Raw genomic sequence first — 23,628 nt, forward strand, 5'->3', positions numbered from 1 at the left:
ATTTGCACAAGCAGCTCTCTTCTCTGATGAATATTTTTCCACAGGAAATCATTCATTCTCTGTTGCATACATTGGGTTGGATTTGGGGTTTTTCCTTATATTTCAGTCTTGAGCTTTAGGATCATGAAATGTTTCCAATGATCACAAGATGCCTTTTTTTTTTTTGACACTTGTTTATTTGCAACAGTAGTGTGAGATACAGTAGAATACATGTGGGAACCAGATAATCATGTATTATTTTATAGTGAATTTTTCAGTAGATTATTCCAAATATTACATATGGAATTTTTAAGTTTTGTTACATTAGTTCTGATATCATGGTTACTAAGTACTTAAACAATAAGCAGTCTTGTGGAAAAATCCATATACACAGTGTGCTTTACCTCATTTGTCCTAAATTTCAGACTGCAACAGGATGACTTAAGTGGGTAGCAAATACTGCAGTCTATATTTACATATTTTCTATTCAGAAAGTCCTTGAGAAACTCAGATACACACAGGCTGAACTGAGATACAAAAAATTGTGCATGGTGCTCTCACCTCTCACCTTGGAAAAAAAGACTCACAATGTAAATTCTCACATATTTTAATAAGATTAAAAATATTGGATGGTGTATAATATCCTGAATGTGTCACACAGCCAGCAGATAAGATGTTTCAGAGCACAGCGGCAGCTGCTCTGCCATCAAGCACTAGAAAGGTAGATGGCCATTGAGCTCTCTAAGCACATACTGTGGTTTTTACTAATAACCAGAAATAAAGCACATTTTGAAAAGCTGATATGCAAATACATGTGACAAACCTAACCACAGCATGAGATGAATCTCACTCCTACTTCCACTGAAAGGTGAACACTTGGACAGAAGGATTATCATAACTTGAATGCTGCAGGGTTTCTTCTTAATTTTTATTTTTTTTCCTGAGAATATCTAGAATTTGGGTGATGAACTCCTCAGAGTACACACAACCTAAAAGGTATTTGTGTGCTTCAACAGAATCACCCTTGGCTTCCATGCTTTCTTTTCTGAAACCCAGTGACTTAATATTTGAAGGTGCTTGTTAAAGTGCAAATATAGCATTGAAAACAATCGTGCTATCATGGAGGAGTGAGACTCATCCTATTTTTTGGGGCCCCAAAATGATGACAGACCTGCCAGTCTTCCTGTGATTTCCATCCACAATCATAAAAACACCATTTCCCACCAAAACCAAGAAATGTTTTAAGAGGACATCAAGTATGTTATGAATTGCAGTGTAGAGCTGAAGAGCTTTAGAACACAAATCTCACTCAAACAGTATCAAAGTACATGTTTAAAAAGAATACTAAAGCAAAAGTATCTTGAATCCATAAAAAGGTCATGCTAGTCTATTATTTAACCAAGCATGACTATTGTACAGTGATGATACTATTGCAAGACAGCTTAGAGGAGCATGTATCCCTGTGCTAAACTAAGTCCTAATAGATGCTGAAGAGTGATGTTCCCTTGTATGAATGTGGTGGGGCAGAACCACCTGTGATTACAGCCACTGCTAAGGATTTACTTTAGGGTGGGTCATAAGCCTCAAGTTGAATGCATCTTCTTCCAAAATTAAGTATATTGCTGAAAGACTCGGATTTTAGAAAAAACACAGCAAAGTGTGCAAAGCCATCACGCCCCAAAAAAGCTCGGGATCACTTCCACTTTAGTCAATGACAAACTCCTCCACAAGTTTTAATCTGTGGGATCAGGAGCAGACCTACCACACATTGCTTACCTGCTAATGTCTAATGGCATGGCATCAACCTTTACTGCCTGCTGTCCTCTATTTTAGCATCCCTTCTTTTCCCTGATCTTTTCAGAAGTGTCAAGATCTTATCCTCAATAAGGAGCTCTGCTGGTTCTGGGGCTGGTTCTGAGTGTTTGCCACAGTTAATTACTACAGGAAAAAGATCCTCCTAACAGAGGTGGCTGGTGCTATGCTCACATTATGCTCACCTCAGCAGCAGAATCAGGATGAGTGAGGAAAACACACATCAAGCCATTTGTGTAAAGGACCCTTAAGCATAAAGCAAATCACAGCTTCTTATTTAAATAACACAGTACCATGCAAAATTCACAAATTAAGGAGTGTCTTTAAGTACAAAAAATGCAAACCTTTGCTTAAAAATCCACTAATTTTATGTGTATTATTCTTTACCTTTTTAAGCCATGCAAAAGGTTTAACCAAAATGTCCCTTTAACAAATACAGATTGGAAATATGTAAAAAAAAAAGCCCAACTAACTGCCTAGACAAATCCCCCAACAAGTTTTGATCTTTCTCACTGAATTTCTTTATCATGGTAGTTATCCATCTGAGCAGAGGTCTAACACCACACTTGTGCTGCCCTTCCCTTGGGACACTTAGTCCTTGCTGTGGGAAGGAGCTCTTATCTGCAATTTGACATTGTCCATTGCAGGTCCCCAGCCATGCTGAACTGGAAATGCATGAAGGAGTCATGAACCTCATGCTCAGTGCAGGGAACTTGCACCACACTAACAGGAATTAAAACAAGAAAAATGTGGAACTTGAAAAAGGACATGCTGGGACTATACAAGGCTGCAGGCTGGGACACTAGAATTGCCCTTGGATCATAGTGCACAGATTTGAGGGTTGTAGTGGTTTATTATCTCATTAGAAACATCTAATTCCCTGTAATAAAGATTGCATGTAGAGTATGTCAAAGAACAGATGAGGCTAATACAGGCCACAGTCAGGATTAATACTTTTTTTTCCTCTCTTATTGCTAAATAAGCAGGGATAGGTTTTCAATTTAAAAATAAAAACCATATAATTACGGTAATAATACCATGCTCCTGACTGCTCTGCAGCTGCATATTGTAAAACTCAAAGCCATTGATCAGAAACAAAAGCAGTAAGTCAGCAAAAGCTTTACAGAAATGTTCTGCTGGGGTGATTTTGTCTGGCAAAAACCTCTATAGGGAAAAGACTGTTTACCAAACATATTTCATGTCCTTTTGCCCCTAAAACACCCTGCAAGCACTTGAACTTTTTTCTAACAACAGATAAAGAAACCTTTGCCAGAGGTGTAGTTTATGAATATATGAACACAGGAACAAGCAGGGAACCTGTTCAAATAGTTAGGCATCAGTTACAACAAAAAGCCAGAAGGAGTCATATTTTTATCATCTGTTATAAAAAAATATTTCCCAATCAGTGTCTCAATACAGTTAAAAGTTAAAACCCCTCTACATTACTAATAAATTAAAAAAACACTATCTCCAACCATCTCGTAAGAAAATAGGTAAGTAATTTAAACCTTTAGTTTACATAAATTAGCACAGAAGTGTGTATTCAAACAAGTGCACTGAAAACAGATATGCCTTCTTTTCTTCTGATATCTCTTATTTAAGTTATTAAGTAACAGGAAAGCCTTTATATTCTTTGCATGACCTTGAGAGTCTGCTAACACTGAATGGTCAATAGTAAAACCTCAGGAGAATGTTTCACCAGATAGACAATGACAAGAGGGAGCATGAAGTACAATCAGCTGCTTTGCAGCCTTATTACCCTACACTTCAACATTCCATTTCAGCATATTTACTCTTGGGGATGAAGGTAATGTATTTATACAGTGAATCAGATGAGTGAAATTTGATGGGTTGATAGAATTTTTTCTTAAAAGCCTGTTAAAGTATCATTTTTTTCAGAGGTAGTCTGCAAGGCAATAGTGATGTACATGAGTGGAAACAATATTCCTTTGCTTGACTGTGGATAAAACTCTTAAATAGTGCTGGTGCTGTCTCTGAACCTCGCAGAGAAGGCTTAATGGGTAAGATGTTATAATCGGTGCTGACAACAGCCAATTAAATGTCAGAAGAACAATCTGATAAGTAGGTCTTCATGTCTATAGGCATTTCCTGGTATGTCTTAACTGTCAATCTGGATGTTACACATCTCTATCTCATTATTGACTGCTTTATTAAAGGAGGATGCTTTCATCTCTTTTTTTTTTTTTGACTTTGGGGTTGTCCAGAAAGAAGGAAAGGAAAGTACTAGGAACAAGTCTAAGTTTGGAATAATAGATGGGAAATCCTAATTATAGCTAAGTCCTGATCTTCCAACCGAGCAGGAGTATGGTTTGGTGACACCACTCTGTGCATGTGCCCACACCATACCTTTCAAGAAGTGGAAGGTTCTCAGTCTAGAGGAGATCTGTTTCTTTAATGGGTGGAAGGATATCTGTGGACGTGCTAGCAGGCCGCTCTCTGCTTTCAGTGCTTCTTGCTAGTCATACGGAAGACAACACCTCGCTGGATGGGTCTCTTCCCTTCTTGTCCTCACCCCGGTCGATATCAATCACATGAACTATGCCAGGCTTCAGGATCAGGTCATCGGTCTCTACGTGGCTCCTGTTGTCGTCCACCTCGATGTACTTGCCCTTGGAGGGCTGGGTGGCCTTGCCAAAGACGTCTTTGAAGCGGCGCTTGAGCTCAACGTCTGGGCAATAGACGTACTCGTACAGAGCACCGGCAAGGACGGCTCCGATTATCGGTCCCACCCAGTACACCTGCAAAAAAAGGGGTGGGAAAAATCCCAGGCATTAAGCTTTTAAATTAACAGTGAGAAGAAGGCTGACAAGCAGGCCCGCTTCTTTGAAGTGAAATAATTTTGTCAAGTTTTATTGATCTATCAGGAAGTTAAGTTTTATTGATCTATCTTCTTTACAGGAAGCCTCTTCTAAACTTTTCAATACTCACTGCCAGCTATAGACCACAAATATGGACTCTTTGCAAGAAGACACACAAAGGAAACATCTATGTAGAAAAGTGATTTTCTTCCTGCATTTTGAACCAAGATGACAATGAACTTTCAAAGAATAAAAGCCCTTCCTAGTGTACACACAAAGGCCCTTCCTAGTGTACACACAGAGTTCTGCTTTGGTATTTCAGACTTATGTTTCCAAAATATTTCAAATTTGGCATTTAATCCTACACAATACAACAGGCAGTCAACCACAACAGGCAGTCTGATAATCTAATTTAATAAGCAAATACAGTGGGCATAACATAACTTTGTAGGTACCTATCTATTTAATCATGACAAGAAGCAGTGCAGCAACATTAGTAGGTGCCAAAGCCCACAGGCTCCTGTCAATGGTATGCCAATGCCACTGCTCTGGAGGAAGAGAAAAGGCTGTCTTTTCAAGTGGCCAGGATAGTACTAAGCTTCTCCTTCAAGTTTCTCCATGGTGCATTTGTTTATTGTTTATAGCTTTAGTTATAAACTACAGGCTTCCTCAGAGTATGGATAATTAATCTTGTGAAAAACTACAGCAGTTTTTCATATGAACAAGCCATCCGCTGATAACTGGGTAAATCTGCCTCAATAGGATAACTCTTGGGAACAAAGTTACACATGGTATCGTGTTTGAAGAATTGAAGCCTTAGGGCCTGAAGACAATGCTATTTCTATTCTTAGCTGCAGTGGGAGCAATGTGGGCTTCATACTTTAAAAATCAAGAAAATCCTTATATGCACTGTAATATGCAGCTCTTCCAGTCAGCACTGAAAGTGTCTCTAGAAGTGATTTCCCTCTCTATAATTAGGTGAGGCTGAGCTGTGATCCATCTTTCCCTTATAAAATATGAAATTTTTTTTGTAAGTTGGATTGTTGGATGCTATAGACATTTACTGCATCATTCACAGCCTGCTTATAACATTATTTCCTGCACAACTGCTCCTGGCTAAGCTGACACTTTCAAACTGAAGCAGGTAACATCTGGCCTGGTCTGCAAATACCAGACTGCAATCTCTTCATCTCTCACTGCAGGCATTTGCCGAGGCAGGTTCTCCCCCAGGAACCAGATCACAGAGGGTCCCTGTTCTCATTTTATACATCTGCCCCAGTTTGCTGCAGAACCAGGTGAAATGTGAAGCTGACAGAATTACTTCCGTAGCTCCTCACCAGCAGGACCAGCGGGGTTTGCAATCTGCCTTGGAGGATTTTTCTTTCCAGCAGTTCAATTCTTTCAGTCTCCTTAGGCCACTTTTTTCATTTTTGTTTTGATCTTTTCATATGATTTCTCTTCTACCCCAGCTAATACCTCCACAAAATGCCCCCTGAAATAGTAAAATGCTATTCCAAACATGCTGCATGCTGCACTACAGTCCTAGATGAAGAGCATGATGATGCCTAAGCCTGGAGCAGGTCAGTGCCTGTCTTCCTTGGGGATGATCTCTATGAGATGTACAGGGAGCAAATGATGTATGAAAAAATCCTGACCACTGTTTGTCACTATGGTAAAGGAAGTATGAAAGGAGAGTTACCCATTGGTTTTCCCATCTGCCCATAATGACAGCAGGTCCAAATGATCGAGCTGGGTTCATGCTGGCACCAGTGTAATTGATCTAAAGCAGAGAGAAAATGTTGCTTGTTATTTAAGTCTGGAAGGTAGTGATTCTATTTCTATGGGACCACCCTGGTTTTGTACAGCTCCTCCTCTTTCCAACAGATATCATCACTCTCCTGAGTCTACACTAAGTTAAAAAAAGTCATCACATGAACAGCCAGAAAAGTTCTGGTGCAACACCCTACCCAAGGGGACACTCCTGAGACTCCAAAGGGCTTTGGCATGGGTCCATAAAGAATACAGCAGCTATATAGCTGTAATTGCTCTAAAGGTCACAAAAGTTTCCATTTACTTCTGAAGTAGTCATAAAGGGTAAAGGGATCTATTTTTTAAAGAGAAACCATTAACTTACAGCAAATAAGTGTCCAATTGCAACAGAAAATCCAATTGCTAAAGCTACCGAACCAGTGACATCACTTCGTTTTGAATCACAGCTAGCAAAAATAGTAAAAACCAGCTGGAATGTAATTATCAATTCCACCAGGAGTCCATGCCCAGCAGAAAGATCTCTGTGTACCTGGAAGAAGGCAAAGAAACACCAGAAATGAAGAAAAGGTGATTTTGTAAATCAGAAAACCATCACATGCAGAAATTGTACTTCAATGAATGGTATTTCTAAATAGTACAAAGTGAAAGACAACAATGAACTTTTAGAGGTACAGATTCCCCCCTCTTCACCCTTCTCCCTTTTTTTTAACTTTTAAATGGTTTTTTATTTTGAGAAACATGGAAAATCATTGCTGGACTGAGAACAGAAGGCTTAACAGTAACATCCAACTGGAACTTCAAAGTTAGACTGCAGAAGTATAGTTTATTTTTACATAGGGATTTGCAAATGCTGCACTTCCCTTTCACCATTTTTTTTTCTTGGGAGCACTGTAATTTACTATTCAATTATAAATTCATTAATTAGCCCTGACTTAATTAATTTAAATTTCAATTAAAAATTAAGTAGTGTGCGGCTCAAGTGCATTTTTAATAAGTCCTGCAACAGGGCTAACTGATGGCATTACTTATTAGTTTAGAACAAAGCTGAAATCTAAGCCACAATCTATTTCAAAAGTATGTCATTTTAAATTGATGTTTTTTCAATCCCCATCATAATAGCATAGAATTAATTTCCCCCCTCCCCAGACCATCTAAAAATGGCATTTCACGCATATATTATTTAAATTTTGTATGTAAATTAACATTACCTGCTGTCATCAGATTTGGGGAAGTTCTAAGAAAGAGAGGTTCTATAAAGGATCAGCTATAGCTATCACACTGCATAAACCCGTCCTAAGGAGAGCTTTAAGGCCTGTCTGGATGTGGTAAATAAACCAGCAAGCTGGTAAAAATCTGTACCTGAGCTCTCCTCATTCTGCGTGACACTGATTCTATTTTCTCAGGGTCTGAGCTAGCCTAGTTCAAGAGGCAGAGGAGGAGTGATTACCGCAGTGACTCCCAGGCCTCCCACCACGCTGGGCGGCGTGACAAGGTAGAGGATGCCCGCGCCCACGATGGCTCCCAGGCACTGGGCAACAATGTAGAAGACGGACTTGGCAAGGCTGATCTTTCTCGTGCAGACCATGGCCACGGTCACGGCAGGGTTGATGTGGCCTCCGCTGATGTGTCCAAAGCACTGCACCATGGTGGCAATGCTGAGTCCAAAGCAGAGGGATATAAGGACCATGTCCACAGGCAGGGGCTTCTCTGCTCCACCCCAGTTGATCGTGGAGCCGAGGCTGAGGAGGACAAAAATGAGCATGGCCAAAAATTCCGCCGAAACGGCTTTCCAGAAGGGCTGAGTCCAGACTCCTTTAAACGCCACCATAATTCTCTCACACTTACACAGACGTCCACACTTACTGAAAAGGAAGCAAATCTTCATCAGAAGTCACCAAATAAACCTTATGCTCTCCTGTTAGGGGCTGCTCTTCAGCTGGCTTTGGAGAGAAGGTGGTAACACTGAGTATCCTTTGGCTGGGACAACCACAGACTACGCTCTTACAGCAGACTGCCCTTAAAAAAATGCCCAGAGTTGGAGTGTCTGCAGGGCACAGGGTAATTAATCACTCCTTGTGATAACTCTCCATAGTTTCAGCTCCCAAAAAGCAACATCTGTGTATTTTGAAATGACCATGAAATTAAGTGTACTCTTCTTTGCTAGCTAGCTTCTGATTTAGAGGCTGTATAGCTCTACCACTTCCAGTGGCCTGTTGATCATCATGTTCATTAAATCAGTGAGTATCCTCTTTTTCTACGCAAATCTGTAATTTTCACAAAGTAGGTAAGATAATTCAATAAAAAGCAGCATCTTAGTTGAAGCCTAGTGGTTTTGATGACAGTGTAGTGTTGGGGAGTTGCCCTGGGAGCTAGAAGAGAAAGTTTATTTGTTTGAACACTCACACAGACCAGTATTTCAATTTATATTTATGCAAAGAGCAGTTTCTTCACTGTGGATAGTGGGTGGAAATTGAATTCAGACAGGAGAATAGATGCAATCCTACATTCTGACCTTTAAATCAATTGTGTAATCAATAAAATGCTTTCTTTTGGGCTAACGGCGCCAATTGAGCTGGGGAATAGAGCAATATTTTCTGCATGTGTGGTGTGTAAAACTCTGCATGGCAAAGAAAGAAGTGTCTTGGCTTTTCTTCCTGTCTGGAGATGCTATTTATTAGTCTATACTGCCTTCCTGGTGAGTTACAATTTTGCTAGATGTTCAGATACCTATGAAAGTGGGTCACCAAAGAAAAGTTATTTGTAGTATTAATAAATTAGGAGAATAAGCCAAAAGGGAAGCATTTTAATTAGTTTCTAAGGAATGCTAAAAAGATTCTTCTCTAAAAACAAAACCAAGAAACATCCTACCCATCCAAAAAGTAGAAAACAAAAGAAAGAATATTCAGCTGCTACATTTGGGAACAGAATTTCAAGTGGAAGATGGATGAATTTATGCTCAGTTATCTATGGTAACTGAGCTACAATGCATATTTAATACCAGTTACATCAGAAAGAAGCATAAAAGGCATGTCTGCCCTTCTCAAGTCATTGCAAGAGGAATGGCCCATGAATTTCTTAACAGTTACAGCGAGTAAGGGAAAAGCAATTTAATGCTGTGACTGGAGCAAATAAGTTGTTTTCCTGACTCATTTCCTATGCTAATTTACTCTGTATTTTGGATAGGTCTTTTGAGCTCTATCTCAGTTCTCTACATTCTCAGATGAAAACAATTACTTTCTCTTCTAAAAATGGCCCTTGTAAAGTGCTTATGAAGGGATCTGAGACACTTGAATGAGACAAATTCTTCTAGAGAAGTGAAGCCAGAACCTCAAAAGAGAATAAAGTAATACCCCCAATCTTCTGATTTTAGGTCAAACTCAAGATGAATGGAAAGATGTTTTTGTAAGATCTCATATTAACAGTCAGTTAATGGCCAACCATCTAGACTAGACTTTTTGTACAAAAGGAGCCCAAAATCATTGCCTCCCTCAAAGCTGAAGCTCACAGGTATTTGATGTTCTTACCTTTGAACTCTATGCTCAGATTCACACTGAAACTTAAAGGCTTACCTCTGATTCTCTTACTGCTTCCTCACTAATCATTTATCTTAGTGACCTGAGTAAGATATAAGTGCTGTATCCATATTGAGAAAAGCTCATTTTCCCAGTTCCCTGGGCATGTTCCAGGTGAGCATAGGGATGACACATACATTGAAGCCCATGGAAGAGAAACCTGGGACCTGGGTGCACAGACAAGGGAAGCAGCACTCAGATACTCTTTTATCCCTCAGCTCAGCTGGGAAGTACCCTACATTCCCCTGGTGCAAGCTCTCGCGTCATATTCAAGAATTTTGAAAAATTTCCAGCCACCAAGGGCACTATGGGGGGAATGTAGGTTTATGGAGCATGGTGAGTCCTGATGTCTTTGTTCAAATGTGCCTGACTGTCTCTTTCTGTACTCAAAGAACAGCAAAATCAGCAAATTAATTACTCACCTTCATCCCAGAAAGGGGCAGAAAAAGGTGTTTGTATTTGTCATAAGATCATGCAGTTGGCTTCTCACTAGTTGTGGAACATCTTGGAAAATCACCTTAGGAATGAGTGTGTGTGCATGTGCATGTGGAAGATCACACCTTCTACTGGACTGCTGGGCCTGACTAGAAGGAGGCTACCCCTTATGAAAGACAGATCTCATATTGTTTCTCCAGCTGAGAGCACGTGCAGTCAATTCAGTCAATATTATCTGCAGCCCTGAAAATGCAGAAATGCTGCATGCAAGCCAAATGCTTCAAACACAAAAGCTGGCTCATCAACGTAAGTTTTTGTTTTTCCAGAACATCATGCTACATAGAACTCTGTCAGCCATAGTTACAGTTAATGATATAAACATCTATTTTTAATCCATAAAAATCCTTTTTTGAAGCCGTCTGTTCTTCCATGATTTCAACATTAAGCAAAATGCTCAGTTGTCAGGGCCAAATTTTCTTTTAAAAGCCTTCACCTTTCCTCCCTACAGCAAAACCCTCTATAAATGTTAGTAAAAGCTTAATACTGTGTTTAAGCCCTGAGCCCAGGTTTTCACTTAAATTCAAAGGGAATCAGCAACTTAGATATCAAAACCATCTTGAACATCCACTATTTGTTCAGCATGCAGTTAAATTTAAAGGCTGGAGATGAGTCAGAGTGATGGCTGTGACAGGTCTGAAACTGAAATGGGACCTCTCAGCAGCTAAGATTTGCCATCAAAGTTGCAAAACAGGTTTCTTTTTTTTGAGTAGTTGTTCACGTTTTCCTTAGATAAATTCAAAATACAACAGAAAACCACTTTAATGTGATGGTCACACATTAGTTTCACAGGTGGGCACACGGGAAATTCTCTGGTCTGGGCTACAAGATTACACAGTAAATTGTGTCTGATAGGACACAAGGTGGGTTTTGCAGATCACGTTGCCAGCAGGGCTTCAGGCATGATTATGGCTTCAAAACCATAACAGTGTAAATCATAACAAAGGTTTCGGTACGAAAAGTCAAACAGTATTTTAAAAATTCTTCGTTTTGTAACTAATATAATTTCAAGGAACAGAGCACACATGCTGGACGCAGGCTTGTGGCCAGCCACTCCACACGACACTGCTGTCACACACGAGTTCTGTGTGTGCAGTGGCTATTTACAGCGGCATCTCCGCAGCAAACTCCCACCCTGCCCGACCTGAGCTCGCACGGCCGGCTGGAGCTCAAATGGACATCGGCCACTTGCCGGCCAGCTTGGAGGGACGAGGGCGACACGCCACTCTTGCAAAACTAATGCACGGTCGCAGGGCTTGCTTGTAATCATTCTGCCTCATTTTCCAAAAAGCTGTTAAATGAGCGATTGGCATGGGTATCCACAGCAGGTGGGGAGTCTTGGGAACCCCGCAACTTTGTGCGGTACCTGGGCTTTCTCCACACACGACTCTCTATTGCAGGACCGCAACTAGACAACGGAGTTTTAACATGTGGAAAGAGATTGTGAGTTTGCTTCTCTCTGCACCCTTCGCACCTCTGATGTTAAAACTCCAGAGCGACCGACAGGCTCCGATAGTGCCTTCGGGAAGGGGGAGCTGCTGCCTGGCTGCCATCCCTCGGTGCAAAACGCAGGACGAGAAAAGCAGCAGCGCGGAGCCAGAAAAGCAGCAGCGCGAAGCCAGAAAGGCAGCAGCGCGAAGCCCCGCACCTGGCTCCGGACAGTCCCATCCCGAAACCGCGCACCCCTCTCGCCGAAGCTTTCCATAAACTCATCTTTGGTTTTGGGGGGGCTGTCCTGTCCCGCCTGCCTGTCTCCTGCCTGTCCCCTGCCTGTCTCCCGTCTCCCGCCTGCCCTCCCTCCCCCGCGCAGGGCCGCGCACTCACCCGCGGCGCGGAGCGGCCGCTCCGTCGCTCATGCCTCCCCGGCGGGCGCGGGTGAGCGGCGGGGCCGGGGCGGGGGCTGGGACCGGGGCCGGGGCCGGGGCCGGGGCCGGGGCCGGGGCCGGGGCCGGGGCGGGGGCGGGACGCTCCCGAGCGTGCGGCGCTCCGCTCCCTACCTGGTGCGGCGGGCGGGCGGGCGGCACTCGAGGAACGGGCGGCGGGGCAGCGGCTGCGGGCCGGCTGCGGTCATGTGCCGCTGAGAGCAAGGCAGGGGCGTCGGGCTGCCGGGCAAAGAGAAACGAGAGTGCTGTGCTCCTGCGGCGCGGGGCCGCCCGGCAATGGGGAAGGACTCGAAAGCTGCTCAGTTTGTTCTCTGCCTCTCAGTGTATTGAAGGGAAAATAGCCCTAGCAGCTCAGCAGCCAGGGAGTTTTATCCATCTAAAATGCCTGTTAGTACCTTACTAGAACTCTACTGGTTACAAAATCATAGAATCATGGAATATCCTGAGTTGGAAGGGACCCACTAGGATCGAGTCCAAACCCGGGCTCTGCAAAAGACAGCCCCAAGGATCACATTATGTGCCTGAGAGCATTGACCGAACACCACTTGAGCTCTGGTGCTGTGACCACTTCCCTGGTGAGCCTGTTCCACTGCCAAACCACCCTCTTGGTGAAGAATCTTTTTGTAGTGTGCAACCTAAACATGTCCTGACACAACTTCAATTTGTTCCCTCGGGTCCTATCATTGGTCACCGTAGGGAAGCGAGCAGTACCTGCCTTTCACTGCCTCTAGATTGTGATGGGTCTCCCCTCAGTCTCCCATTCTTCTGCCTGAACAAGCCAAGTGACCCCAGCCACTCTGCATATGGCTTTCCCTCTAGGCCCTTCACCCTCCTTGTAGCCCTCCTTTGGTTGCTTTCTAATAGCTTTATATAGTTCTTATATTGTGTTTTGTTTGTTGAAGTTGCTAAATTGAATGAAGTTTTAACTAGTATGAAATGCCAAATGGAGGCCACTGGAAAACAGTGTTTAAATTAGACTCTGATGCTGTCTGTTGAGAAAATTCTCATGGTCATTACTCAGTGCCTCTACAGCATGAAAACAATTCAATGAAAAACAGCCCTTCATGTAATAAGGAAAAACCTAACGCCCCAGGCACAACTATCTCATTAGAGAATGCACAGAAACTGTCACTTGAAGAAGACATGATTGAGAATGGAACAAACTGTATAGAAAATCTGATTTAGACCTTTGCATACTCTAGAAGAGTATGTGCATAAGTTATACTGAATACATTCTAAAGAACATGTTCAACTGTTAAATGAGTTTAAACTACAGGTAAAGCCATGCATCCATGCATCAACAGAGAAAAATCAAAGTTTGGCATGACCAGTCAGCCTGTACAAAACACATTGTACCAGATAATCCTTCTAACCATGAGTAAACAGTGCCAGATCTGAAGAACTGCTCCAGGAAACCACAGACAGGAACTCCTCCCTGAGCCTCTGCTAGGAGATTATAGACAATAATTTACAACAGTGAAAAGCGAGTTTATACTCGCTTTTATATTATGTCTAACACTATCAATTAAGGACACCCTAGACAAATTTGTAAATACAGCAATAAAAAAGTCATATCCATATGTTAAATGCTTACCAATCACAGTTTATGGCAAACACAGGCTATCATAATGTACAGATGTAGGTGTTTCTCTCAATTTGCCTGCTCCTCCTCTAAAGCCATGTCATAAAGGATGCCAAGAGACACTCACAATTTGATGGCAAAAGAGAAGCTGTAGGCTTGATGCTTGCTTTTTTTTGTTTTCAAACTTCACTTTATTTGCGTATGTCTTGAGCGTAGTCAAGGGTTGGGTGGGGGGGTGGCTGTGTACAGTCATGACACATCTCTGCTCTTTCATTTGCTGTCTTTGGGTTTTCAATCTAAGCCCTTCACAACCTACTACAGTGATTTAAAAAAACCAAAAACTCACTTGTTCTTTGGCACCTTGTGGACTCTGCTCCTCTGGCATGTTTGTTTGTTCACAAACAAAATTCACTTAGCAAAACCAGTAATTGCTTTTCTTTTTCTGGCAGATAGCGTATATCTGCTCTTTTTGATCTGCAGAGCAGATCACTGCCACACGGAGAAGCCAGAACATTAATAGCTTCTGTCACTGCTACCATTCTTATTGTGAAAGATCTTCTGGAGGATTAGACAAAGGTTGTGGCCACATAAAACAGAGAAAGGCAATGCTTCGGGCACAAACCTAGAGCGAAGTGCTCTGTGCCAGCTCTGATCAAACAAACAGACTATGTTCTGTTGAAACCACAGAAGGCAAGGAAGACATCCCTTGAGAGGGCACTGAAAATCAGAGGAAAGCTGCCCCAGTTTATCCAAGTGTAAATTTGTCAGTTTTGGGAGCTGGGATCACATATGTTCTTTTTTTTGTTTGTTTGTTTGTTCATAGTTTTTTTCTTTTTTTTTTTCTTATATGTTGTCATCTTTATAAAATCTGGGTTAACTTGTTTTGGACTTCTATCCAACAGTGAAATACTCCTGCTACTGTACTCAACATAGTTAAGGAAATAACTTACAAAAGAGTATTATGAAAAATTTAAAGATGGTGTTAAAACTTAATCCATGTCAGGGTGAGGGGAAATGTGCAGAGGAATCTTGCTGTGCTTCTGCTTCTCCTTCACTGAACATTAAGTCTGAGTTTCTACAGTAATTTCTAGGGCATCATGAATTAAAGATCTCTGTAGGAACTTGAGCCATGGTGAGAAGATGCTGCAACACATAAGACATCCCCATTCTGAACAAGAACTTCCCAGACAGTTGAAGCATGCTGGATCTGGGATTTCAGTTTGGTCAGTTATGGAGGAGAGGGCACACTGCCAAAGTCAGAGAGGAATGTGCAAACAGCTAATTCCAGCTAAAACAATATGAGGGAGAGGGGCAGAAAAACTCCCAGCACTAGACTCTGTCATCTCACTGAATGGCAGTGTGGGAAGAGTCCCTTCACTGCTATGGCAAATCTCATAGATACCCATCCTGGGCAGCTCTGTCAGACTGCGGGGTTTGTCAGCGAGGACTGAAACAGATTTAAAGAAAGACCAAAACCTAACAAAAGAATGCAATTTAGAAGCACTGTCTGTTTTCTCAGTGTCTTAGTCCTTTTCCACCTCTACCTAGTGGATCTGGACTCTATCCTTCCTTGTACTGCTGTTGTTAAGCTGTTCAGCTTGCTGGACTCCTCTCAGCATCACTTCAGGCTTTTAGTTCCCAAAAGCAAGGAGGTTTACATGCCTGTGCTTTCTCTCTCTCTCTCTCTCTCGCCCTCTCTTTCTTCTGGGTGTTCCTGCCCTTTTCAGCAGATCTTGAGCCCACCAGCCAATTTCAGCTACAGCTGATGGAGGATCAGAAATCCCAAAGCTGTTTAGGCACCTGACAGTTCCATGGGCATGAGTGGCTGCAGGTAACCACAGCAGAAGGGACACTTGCTGTCACTGGCAGGACAGACTCCAAGAGGATTTGTAGAAGTGCCCTGGTGATGGAGGACTTAGTTGCTGTTTTCAAAGTGGTGCAGACTCCTAGGAGACCAAATTCCTTTGGCCTTCCTTGGCTCCTGTCGACAAGAGCATTTAAGAGCGGGCTGTGAGCCTTTTCAGAAACCATTTGCAGAAACTCTCAGGCTTTTTTTTTTTTTTCTGAGTGATGAAAAGTTTCTTTCTGTTGCCACTAATAAATCCCCCTCCCCTCACCAATTTATGTTTTATAAGTTTGGGTTAAGCTTTGTCTACTAAAAGGATCGTACATAAAACACCACTCACTGAAATGTGATCTTTGCACATTTCTGAAGTTTTAATTTTCCTGCGGTGTAATCTTGTTACTTAGGTCATTCATTTTGTCACGCCTTGGTATCAGTCTGGTCCAGGTTTGGCTGCAGGGCTATGTTCTCCTGACATTTAGAGCAAGAATTCCCTGGGAAATCAGTCAAGAGATTTGACATTGCTGCTGGCCAGGCTCCAGTAGGTTTAGTTTTACTCTCCTTCTCTATTTATTGTGGAATCTGTCTGTCCACAAGCTGCACATTGAGTTCTGTGCTAGAGAAGGAGAACTAAAAGGGACAAAATGGCCATTCATTTGGGGGATTCATTCAGGCTTTTCAGAAAGGATTTACAAGAAGCTGTGCACTTAAATGACTGCTGAGCTTCCTTAGCCCTGCGCTATTACCTCCCTCACAAGACAATTTGGATTGAATGCTTTTTCTTTGCCCTCTCCCCCACCTCAATAGGCTTCAATTACTGTTGGAAAAGCAAAATTAAGAACTAGGTAGCACAGGAACCACCTGGAGGTTTTTCACCTTTAGAAATAGTTTAATTTGAACATGGCATGGACAGACCTTTTGCTTGGAGGAAAAAAAAAAGCCCCAAACTACCAAACAAAAAAAAATCTTATCTCTTCTCTTGCCACAAATTGCTGCAATGTCAGTTGTGAAAAGATGCATCAGTGGCACAGCCTGTCAGGATTTGATGAACTGGAGAGAAGGTGCAGGGAAGCTGCCCTGGGCACTCGTGGGGGCACAGGAAAGTTAGGGGAACAGCCCCAGGTCAACTGGAAATAGAGAAGTAAGGTCTCTTGTGGAGGGGACAGTGACATGTAGCAGCAGCACAGAGCAAGATGCAGTCAGCTCTGAATGTGCCATGAGGGAAAACCATCATCCTGCTGGTCTGTGTGCTGGGGCTGTGTAGCCTTAGCCTGTGGGACCAAAGAGATTTATCTAACTTTGCTGGGTGAGACACTGAAATTCAGTTAAGCACTCACAGATTTTATCAGCCACAGAAAATGCAGTACTCTGTAAACACCACTGTTATACACTCTGTAACATCTAGCCATGCTTTTCTGACCAGTCTGTGTTGCTGTCACTTACAGTCCTTCTGCTTACAGTCCTCCTCCTTTTTAAGCTCCTCAGCTGGAAATGCTCAGCTTCTTCCCTCACCACCACTTCAGATTCCTACAGAAATGAAGCTTAGCCAAAGAATTTGGAGTTCAAGACTAGATAGTAACATGTTCTGTTTAACTTTGTATATTGTAGACCATTTCACTTTACCTCAAGACACATTTCATGAGTTCAGTAACTTATATTTGGTTAAATATACTTTGAAAAAGCATCCTTGCTTAGATTTGAAAACTCATGGGAAGGAAAATCCACCCATTCCCTTGGTACCTTATTCCGAAGACTAATAATTTTCATCACCAAAAATGGTCTTTGTCTCTAAACTGAATTTGTATGAATTCATCTGCCATATGCTGCTTCTTATTATGCTGTTATCTGCCAGATTAAAAAGCCTCTTATACTTCTACTGTCTCCCCATGAGGATACTTATATAATGCAAGCAATTCAACTCTTCATCATCCTTTTGATAAGCTTAGCAGACTGAGCTCTCAGTCTCTCCTCTAAAGAAAATTCAGTAACTTTAGGTTTTTTTCCAGTCTTGTTTGTGCCTTCACCACTTTTCCAACATGCTTTTTAAAATGCATATTTAATATTGGTCTCCCAGAAGGCACATTCTGAAGTGAAGGCATTTCTTTTAGCACACCTGGGAATTGAATTAGTCATTCTTGCCACAGTATTGCATTGAGGAAGCCTTCTTTCTTGCTCTTCCACAGTAACTCCTGAGACCTTCTGGGGATATAGCCCTCATTCTGTAGATAAGCCTTGTTTCACTCTGAGGCATGCAATTCTGCAGACATTCTGTCAGACAGGCATCACACTAGAGCACAGCCCAGTCTGCTGTGTTTGGCCATCCTTTTCTCAATCTACTGAGTTAAGTAATTTACAAACTGGCAGTGATTCTATATTTACCTCCAGACCTACCTGATGAGGAAAACCCTAAAGCACATGAGGCCTCACAGTGATCCCTTCAGATCCCCCAACATGATCAGTATATTAAGTACTTTCAGAGATCTCTCAGCCAGGTCTGAACCCATTTGCTTTTCTGTGGCTAATGCACAGTGGTAATGCTCAAAGCAACTATAACTCAGTATAGCAGCAAAGGCTCTAGAAACACTGAAACACACTGCTCTGTTCAGCTGCCTCTGTCAACCATTATGGGATTTTAAAGATTAAATTGTGTTGTTGTTCATTTTCTTTCTTCTTTTTCTTGGGCAAGGCTGAACCTCAGTGGTGTATATTTGACATGTGGCCAAGTGCTAGGAATTTGTTCTTTGTCCAAGTTGTTTCTTTTTTTTTTAACAATATAATGAAAATATGTATGATACATACATAGCTTCATATTCATGGGATTTATATATCTAATGGAAATCTATACCATGAATGGGCTCATGCAGCACATTTCAAGAAAGACAATTTTGCTGCAGATCATTCAGGTTATCTTTGTAGATTACTACAGTAATTGTTGTCTTAATACTATGTATTTTACAGGGGTTATCTTCCCTCTCAACACTAATACCTCCTAAAAGCTAAAACCTCAGGGCACAGATGTGAAGATGTTGATCCTTTTCCCATGCAGTGGTGCATCTTTCATTGAACTAACCAAAAAAGGAAGGTCTGACTATGAATATTTACAAGTTCTTTTGTCCATAAGCTTCTAAAGAAAACCTGATAGCATGTTTTTCTCAAAATCCTTTATAGAACAGCAACTTTATTTCTGACAGATTTTTGTGTTTACAGCTTGTATAAACCTCAACACATCAAGCTAGTGATACAGGTGCTGCATTTTTCCTGGAGAAAGGTTTCAAACTCAGAAATGACAATTGGAACTATTCAATCCCTTAACTAAAATTTACACAAAAATACATTTATTGCAGAAGACTTCGAGGATAAAAGTTTTTTTTTTTACTTATTTGCAGACTTAAATAGGATAACCAGTCTGATACCATTCTTCATGACTTACCTCTTTAAACTCATCAGTCATCTCTTTTCTTGCATTCATGTTTTAGATAGATAGCCTTGCTGTATGTTGGTGTTTGAAGTGGATTTCATGAGTTTTATGGAGAAAACTATTTCTGTGTAGACAGATATTGTACTGGATTAGTGTCTATGAAGGACACAAGGCTGGTGGGGACTCCAAAGCAGGGGGTTGGAACTAGAAGATCTTCAAGGCTCTCTTCCAACCCAAACCATTCTGTGATTCTAGGACACCTCTCCAGGTCAAAATAGTCTGAACTCTGTTAAAAATAGATGTAACTTTCTAAGAATGCATGCCAGAGAAAGGGAGATTTCTGAGCGGTTTACGGTTTAATGTAGCCCCTTTTTGCAAAAGCTTAATATGTCCAATTCCTATGTGATTTTCAGTGTCACCCTGCACACTTGACTGCCACGAGCACATTTGTGTCAGCCGCAGCACGGCAGAACCAACACCCCAGTGAAAGGGATTCTTTTCAGCTACACGCCTCGCTGGCACCGTGATCCCCCTGCTCCCACTGTGGCCTGGCAGCTTCTTGGGGTGTGGGAGGGCATGGAAAACCACCCAGCCCGGGCCTCAGTGTGGCAGAGTGGAATTTGCAGAATAGTCTCTTCAAAAATTAGTTTTGACTTCCAAACCAAACCTGTTCAGTACAAAAGGCACGGGAGGGCACTTCCATGCAGTGCCACAATGCAATTTTTGCTGTGAAATGTCAGAAATTTGTAACTCATTCTTAAAAGGTCACCCTGATTCCATGTGCTTTGCCTCAAAGAGTTGTTCTCTCTCTACCTGAGAAATTGTAGATACTTCCAAGTATCCAAAACCATGAAGAGGTATAAAGTGCATATAAAGTCCCTGTAGTCTGTAGCCAAGAAAGCTATTTTTCCCTTCCCTTCCCTTCCCTTCCCTTCCCTTCCCTTCCCTTCCCTTCCCTTCCCTTCCCTTCCCTTCCCTTCCCTTCCCTTCCCTTCCCTTCCCTTCCCTTCCCTTCCCTTCCCTTCCCTTCCCTTCCCTTCCCTTCCCTTCCCTTCCCTTCCCTTCCCTTCCCTTCCCTTCCCTTCCCTTCCCTTCCCTTCCCTTCCCTTCCCTTCCCTTTTAGTCCAGTTTGATTTATTTAGTTATTTAGTTTTTTAATTACTTTTAGTTTTTACTCAAGTGACGATGCCAAAGCAGAACAAAAATCAAGTCTTGGGGGGAAAATGATCACCTGAATTACAGGCAAGTGTAATTTATCGGGAAAAATGGAGATTTTTAAGCCACAAAGAGAAAACAATGTGAATGTAAAACAGTAGAGATCAGAGTGTAGCCCAAGCAGTTGGAAAAATGTGTGAGAGATGTCTATCATGATCTTGAGCAAGGTATTTTTAGACAGTAGTCTGCCCTGATTAAGTAATGAATAAATAAAAGACAAATCTTTCCCCACTGTTTCTTTGTGTAGAAGATACTGAAAGTCCTAGACTATTTCAGAAGTTTGGGCACACCATTGATTCACTTGAGTTTTGTTATGAGGCCAGAAAGGGAAAAAGAAAACAAAAAAAAAAGCCTGTGAAACCCTATAACTGTCCAGTCTCAGTGGTTTTGTTACTGTGCCAAAATAAGGGGTGAAGGCATAATAGCACTAGAAAAGCTCACTTGCTGTAGATTTTACATAACAAGTTCTCAGCTTCTCTCATTCAGCCTGTGCCTGTTTCTGCAACCAAGGCAGCACAGAGAGCAGATTTTAGCTATAAATGTGTCAGTGGGTAGAACTTGTTTTCCTTTGGTAAATGTAAGAAATGCTTTGGTGCTTGAGGGCCAAGGGTGGCACAGAAAGTAAAATTGAAAATTCTAGAAAGAATCTCTGAAAATGTACCAAAATACTCCCTCTTTTTCTCCATGTCTTGCTCAGAAAGGTATGGGTTTGGCAAAGTCGCTTCTGCTGCTTCCAATTATAAGTGTGTTTAGGGGTATATTTTTATACTAAAAGTCTGTTAAGCATGGCTTCCTAAGAACTGGGTTCTTCAGCAACACTTAGGAGTATCCACTTAGGAGTATCCCTTATTCTGCTTTTCAGAGGTGGCCTTTGCAACTCCCAGAGATGTGCCTGGCAGCGGCAATGGCTCAGCCCACCTGAAAAGTTTTGCCTGCTACCTTGCAGGTTGAGTAGCCTAACATATATCAGCTTAAGCTGAAAATTTCAATCCTAGCATCACTTTTAAATAAAGCAAGGAAGCAAATGAATTGTGGGCCAGATTCTGCTTGGTAAGAGTGCTTCCACTAGGGGAGTTTCTGTACTCAGGGGCAGTGCATTGTCTTGGACCCACTGTAGCCACTAGGCTGGAGACAGACAAAAAGGTACAGGGAGAAACAGGAACCTTGTTGGCAGCAAGTCTGAGACAGAGAAAAATTTTATCTAACTTTGGTTCAGTGTTTGTGTTTTCTCTGCTCCTCAGGAGGACCTGCAGGGATCACGAGGATTTTGAGAAACATCATCCTCCCTTGGAGCTGAGCTTTTGCTCTGCTGCAGCCTGAGAGTACTTTGATCAGAGATACAATAGCAAAGCTGCAATTTATTATTGTTCATTGTCACCTCCAGCCACAATTAACATTTCCCCTTCTCATTAGAGGTTTTTCCTCTGTCCCTTTTCTGTTTCACTTTTTTTTTTTTTCCTAAGAGAACAGCAGAAGTCATAGCAAAGGTGACAGCTTGTGTCTATGGCTTGGAGTGCACTATGGGGGTAACACCATAACTTCCTTGAAAACAGACCTTTCTGTAAACCGCTGCCTTCTCCCCCGCTTACCAAGTGTCCCACCAGGAAACCTCCCAAAACCCACATCTGTACCCATGACCAGAAGCAGGCTCAGCTGGCAAACTGCAGACCCACAGACCTGGCAGCATCCTGTCCCAAGCAAGCTAAAGAAGCAGAAAGAAGGGCTGTGCAAGAGGTAACCTTGCAGTCCCTGCAAGTAGTTTAGGTTTGCTTGGAATGACTTTGTGGTTCTGCAGCATGTTAACAGAATGTTTATGTGCATGTGTTTTCAGGCACATTTAAGGTGTTTAAAGTCAAATGCAGGACAGCAAATGTAGCTCTCACTACCATTGTTGCACAACCTTTGTCTAGGGGTTATAAGACTGACATACAAATACTGTGTGCACATGCATTTATAAAACATGTGCATGTATTTATATTGCATTTATGCAAGCTTTTAGGGAGGAAACTCCCTACAAGTTGAACTCAGCTTTCTGAACACACTGAGAAGCACACTTTTTTTCTCAGATGAATGGTAGCTTTTTATCATTCCTAGAACTTGAAAATCTGTCTCTATGTGCATCTGCTTTTGTCAAAAATTAGATAATTTAATATGCAGGTCCTACTCTGCAGACATGCAGTTTTTACATCCAAGTAACTACCCTGAGAAAATTAAGCCCTTAGCATTTAATATCCTACTGACATGTATTTACAATCTACTGAGTACTGATTTACCTCTCTGTATGCTGAAATGACCTGATAAACCTGCATTGCTCCTACACCTTATATCTCAGAATGCTGTTTCTTGAATGCAAATTACACGGGCCACTCAAAATTTACAAATCTTGGGAGATGAGCAGTACTGTGAGCTTTTGTGGAAAATGTGTTCTCTGCAAGGAATTTGAGAGGAAAAACCCCGAACCCTGAGACAGAAGGAATTTCTGCATGACAAAGTCAAGACAGACACGTGTGCACAGATGGTGCTGACAGTACCATACTCTCAGGCAGGCTCATTAGTGCAGCCTCAGTGCCATGATAACATAGATGTGCTGGACTGGAGGTGGCTTACACTTGTCAGCTGAGAGCAACCCGGCAATTGGTCTCACCCATTTGCGCTGACATAATTAGAGAGGGAGGGAAATTCTCTGTGTGAGGAGACAGAGGAAAGGAAGCAACAATTACACATATCAAAAAAAAAAGATGTTTTGGTCATGGCCTTTTCCCTTTCCTTTTGTAAGGAGTCTTTTCCCCTCTCTCACGGTTGTTAATCACATCATTTTTTGAAGACAAAAGAAGAAAGCAACATAGTCTGTCTCAACGGCATCCCCATGTTATTTGTAGCCTCCACAGGGTCACAGAAACAGTGGCTGTGTTAGTATGAGATAAATCCTGAGGTGTTCTAGCATGCCAGGTAAACTGGAGCCTGCCACAAGGGGTGGCAGGACCTCAGAAAGGGCTGGGGGAACATGGCCCTGGGTACTGGGTCATGCAGCTCTGGTGTGTAGGACAAGGCAGGAGTTTGCATACCTGGATGGGATCCACTGCTTCTGCAGAACCCTCTCGTTGAGCATCACTTCATTTACAGCTACTGCAGTAAAATAAATATGACAGTACTTATTTACACCAAAATACAACAGCTTCTCTTTCATCTGGGCTCTGAATAAATTGAGACAGCAAGATTCTCACTCTGTCTGCTCTCCCAAAG

The 23,628-nt window shown here is 42.0% G+C and overlaps 1 protein-coding gene across 2 annotated transcripts; it reads right to left on the bottom strand.

Moving 5' to 3' along the window:
* Positions 1 to 570: 570 nt before the first annotated feature.
* Positions 571 to 12,678, bottom strand: AQP4 (aquaporin 4). 2 transcript variants are annotated; one of them, XM_066562661.1, is made up of 5 exons: positions 12,442 to 12,678; positions 7,828 to 8,242; positions 6,745 to 6,909; positions 6,310 to 6,390; positions 571 to 4,550 (listed from the first exon to the last, which is right to left on the bottom strand). In XM_066562661.1, the coding sequence occupies exons 1-5, from the start codon at positions 12,513 to 12,515 to the stop codon at positions 4,272 to 4,274; spliced, it is 1,014 nt and encodes a 337-aa protein (XP_066418758.1). In that variant the 5' UTR covers positions 12,516 to 12,678; the 3' UTR covers positions 571 to 4,271. The 2 variants fall into 2 exon arrangements, with proteins under 2 accessions (XP_066418758.1, XP_066418766.1); XM_066562669.1 differs by lacking the exon at positions 12,442 to 12,678 and adding an exon at positions 12,269 to 12,337.
* Between the last annotated feature and the right edge of the window lie 10,950 nt (positions 12,679 to 23,628).

This window comes from Molothrus aeneus, chromosome 1 (genome assembly GCF_037042795.1).
Source record: "Molothrus aeneus isolate 106 chromosome 1, BPBGC_Maene_1.0, whole genome shotgun sequence".
Taxonomy (NCBI): domain Eukaryota; kingdom Metazoa; phylum Chordata; class Aves; order Passeriformes; family Icteridae; genus Molothrus; species Molothrus aeneus.

Bases quoted from the DNA above. Each gene is read 5' to 3' on its own strand.
- AQP4 (XM_066562661.1), bottom strand. From the start codon at position 12,515: ATGACCGCAGCCGGCCCGCAGCCGCTGCCCCGCCGCCCGTTCCTCGAG. The intron at 6,391-6,744 runs GTAAGTTAATGG...TCTCTGCTTTAG, and splicing joins CAATTGGACACTTATTTGCT to ATCAATTACACTGGTGCCAG. The intron at 4,551-6,309 runs GTAACTCTCCTT...CTTTTTTTGCAG, and splicing joins GCAGATGGGAAAACCAATGG to GTGTACTGGGTGGGACCGAT.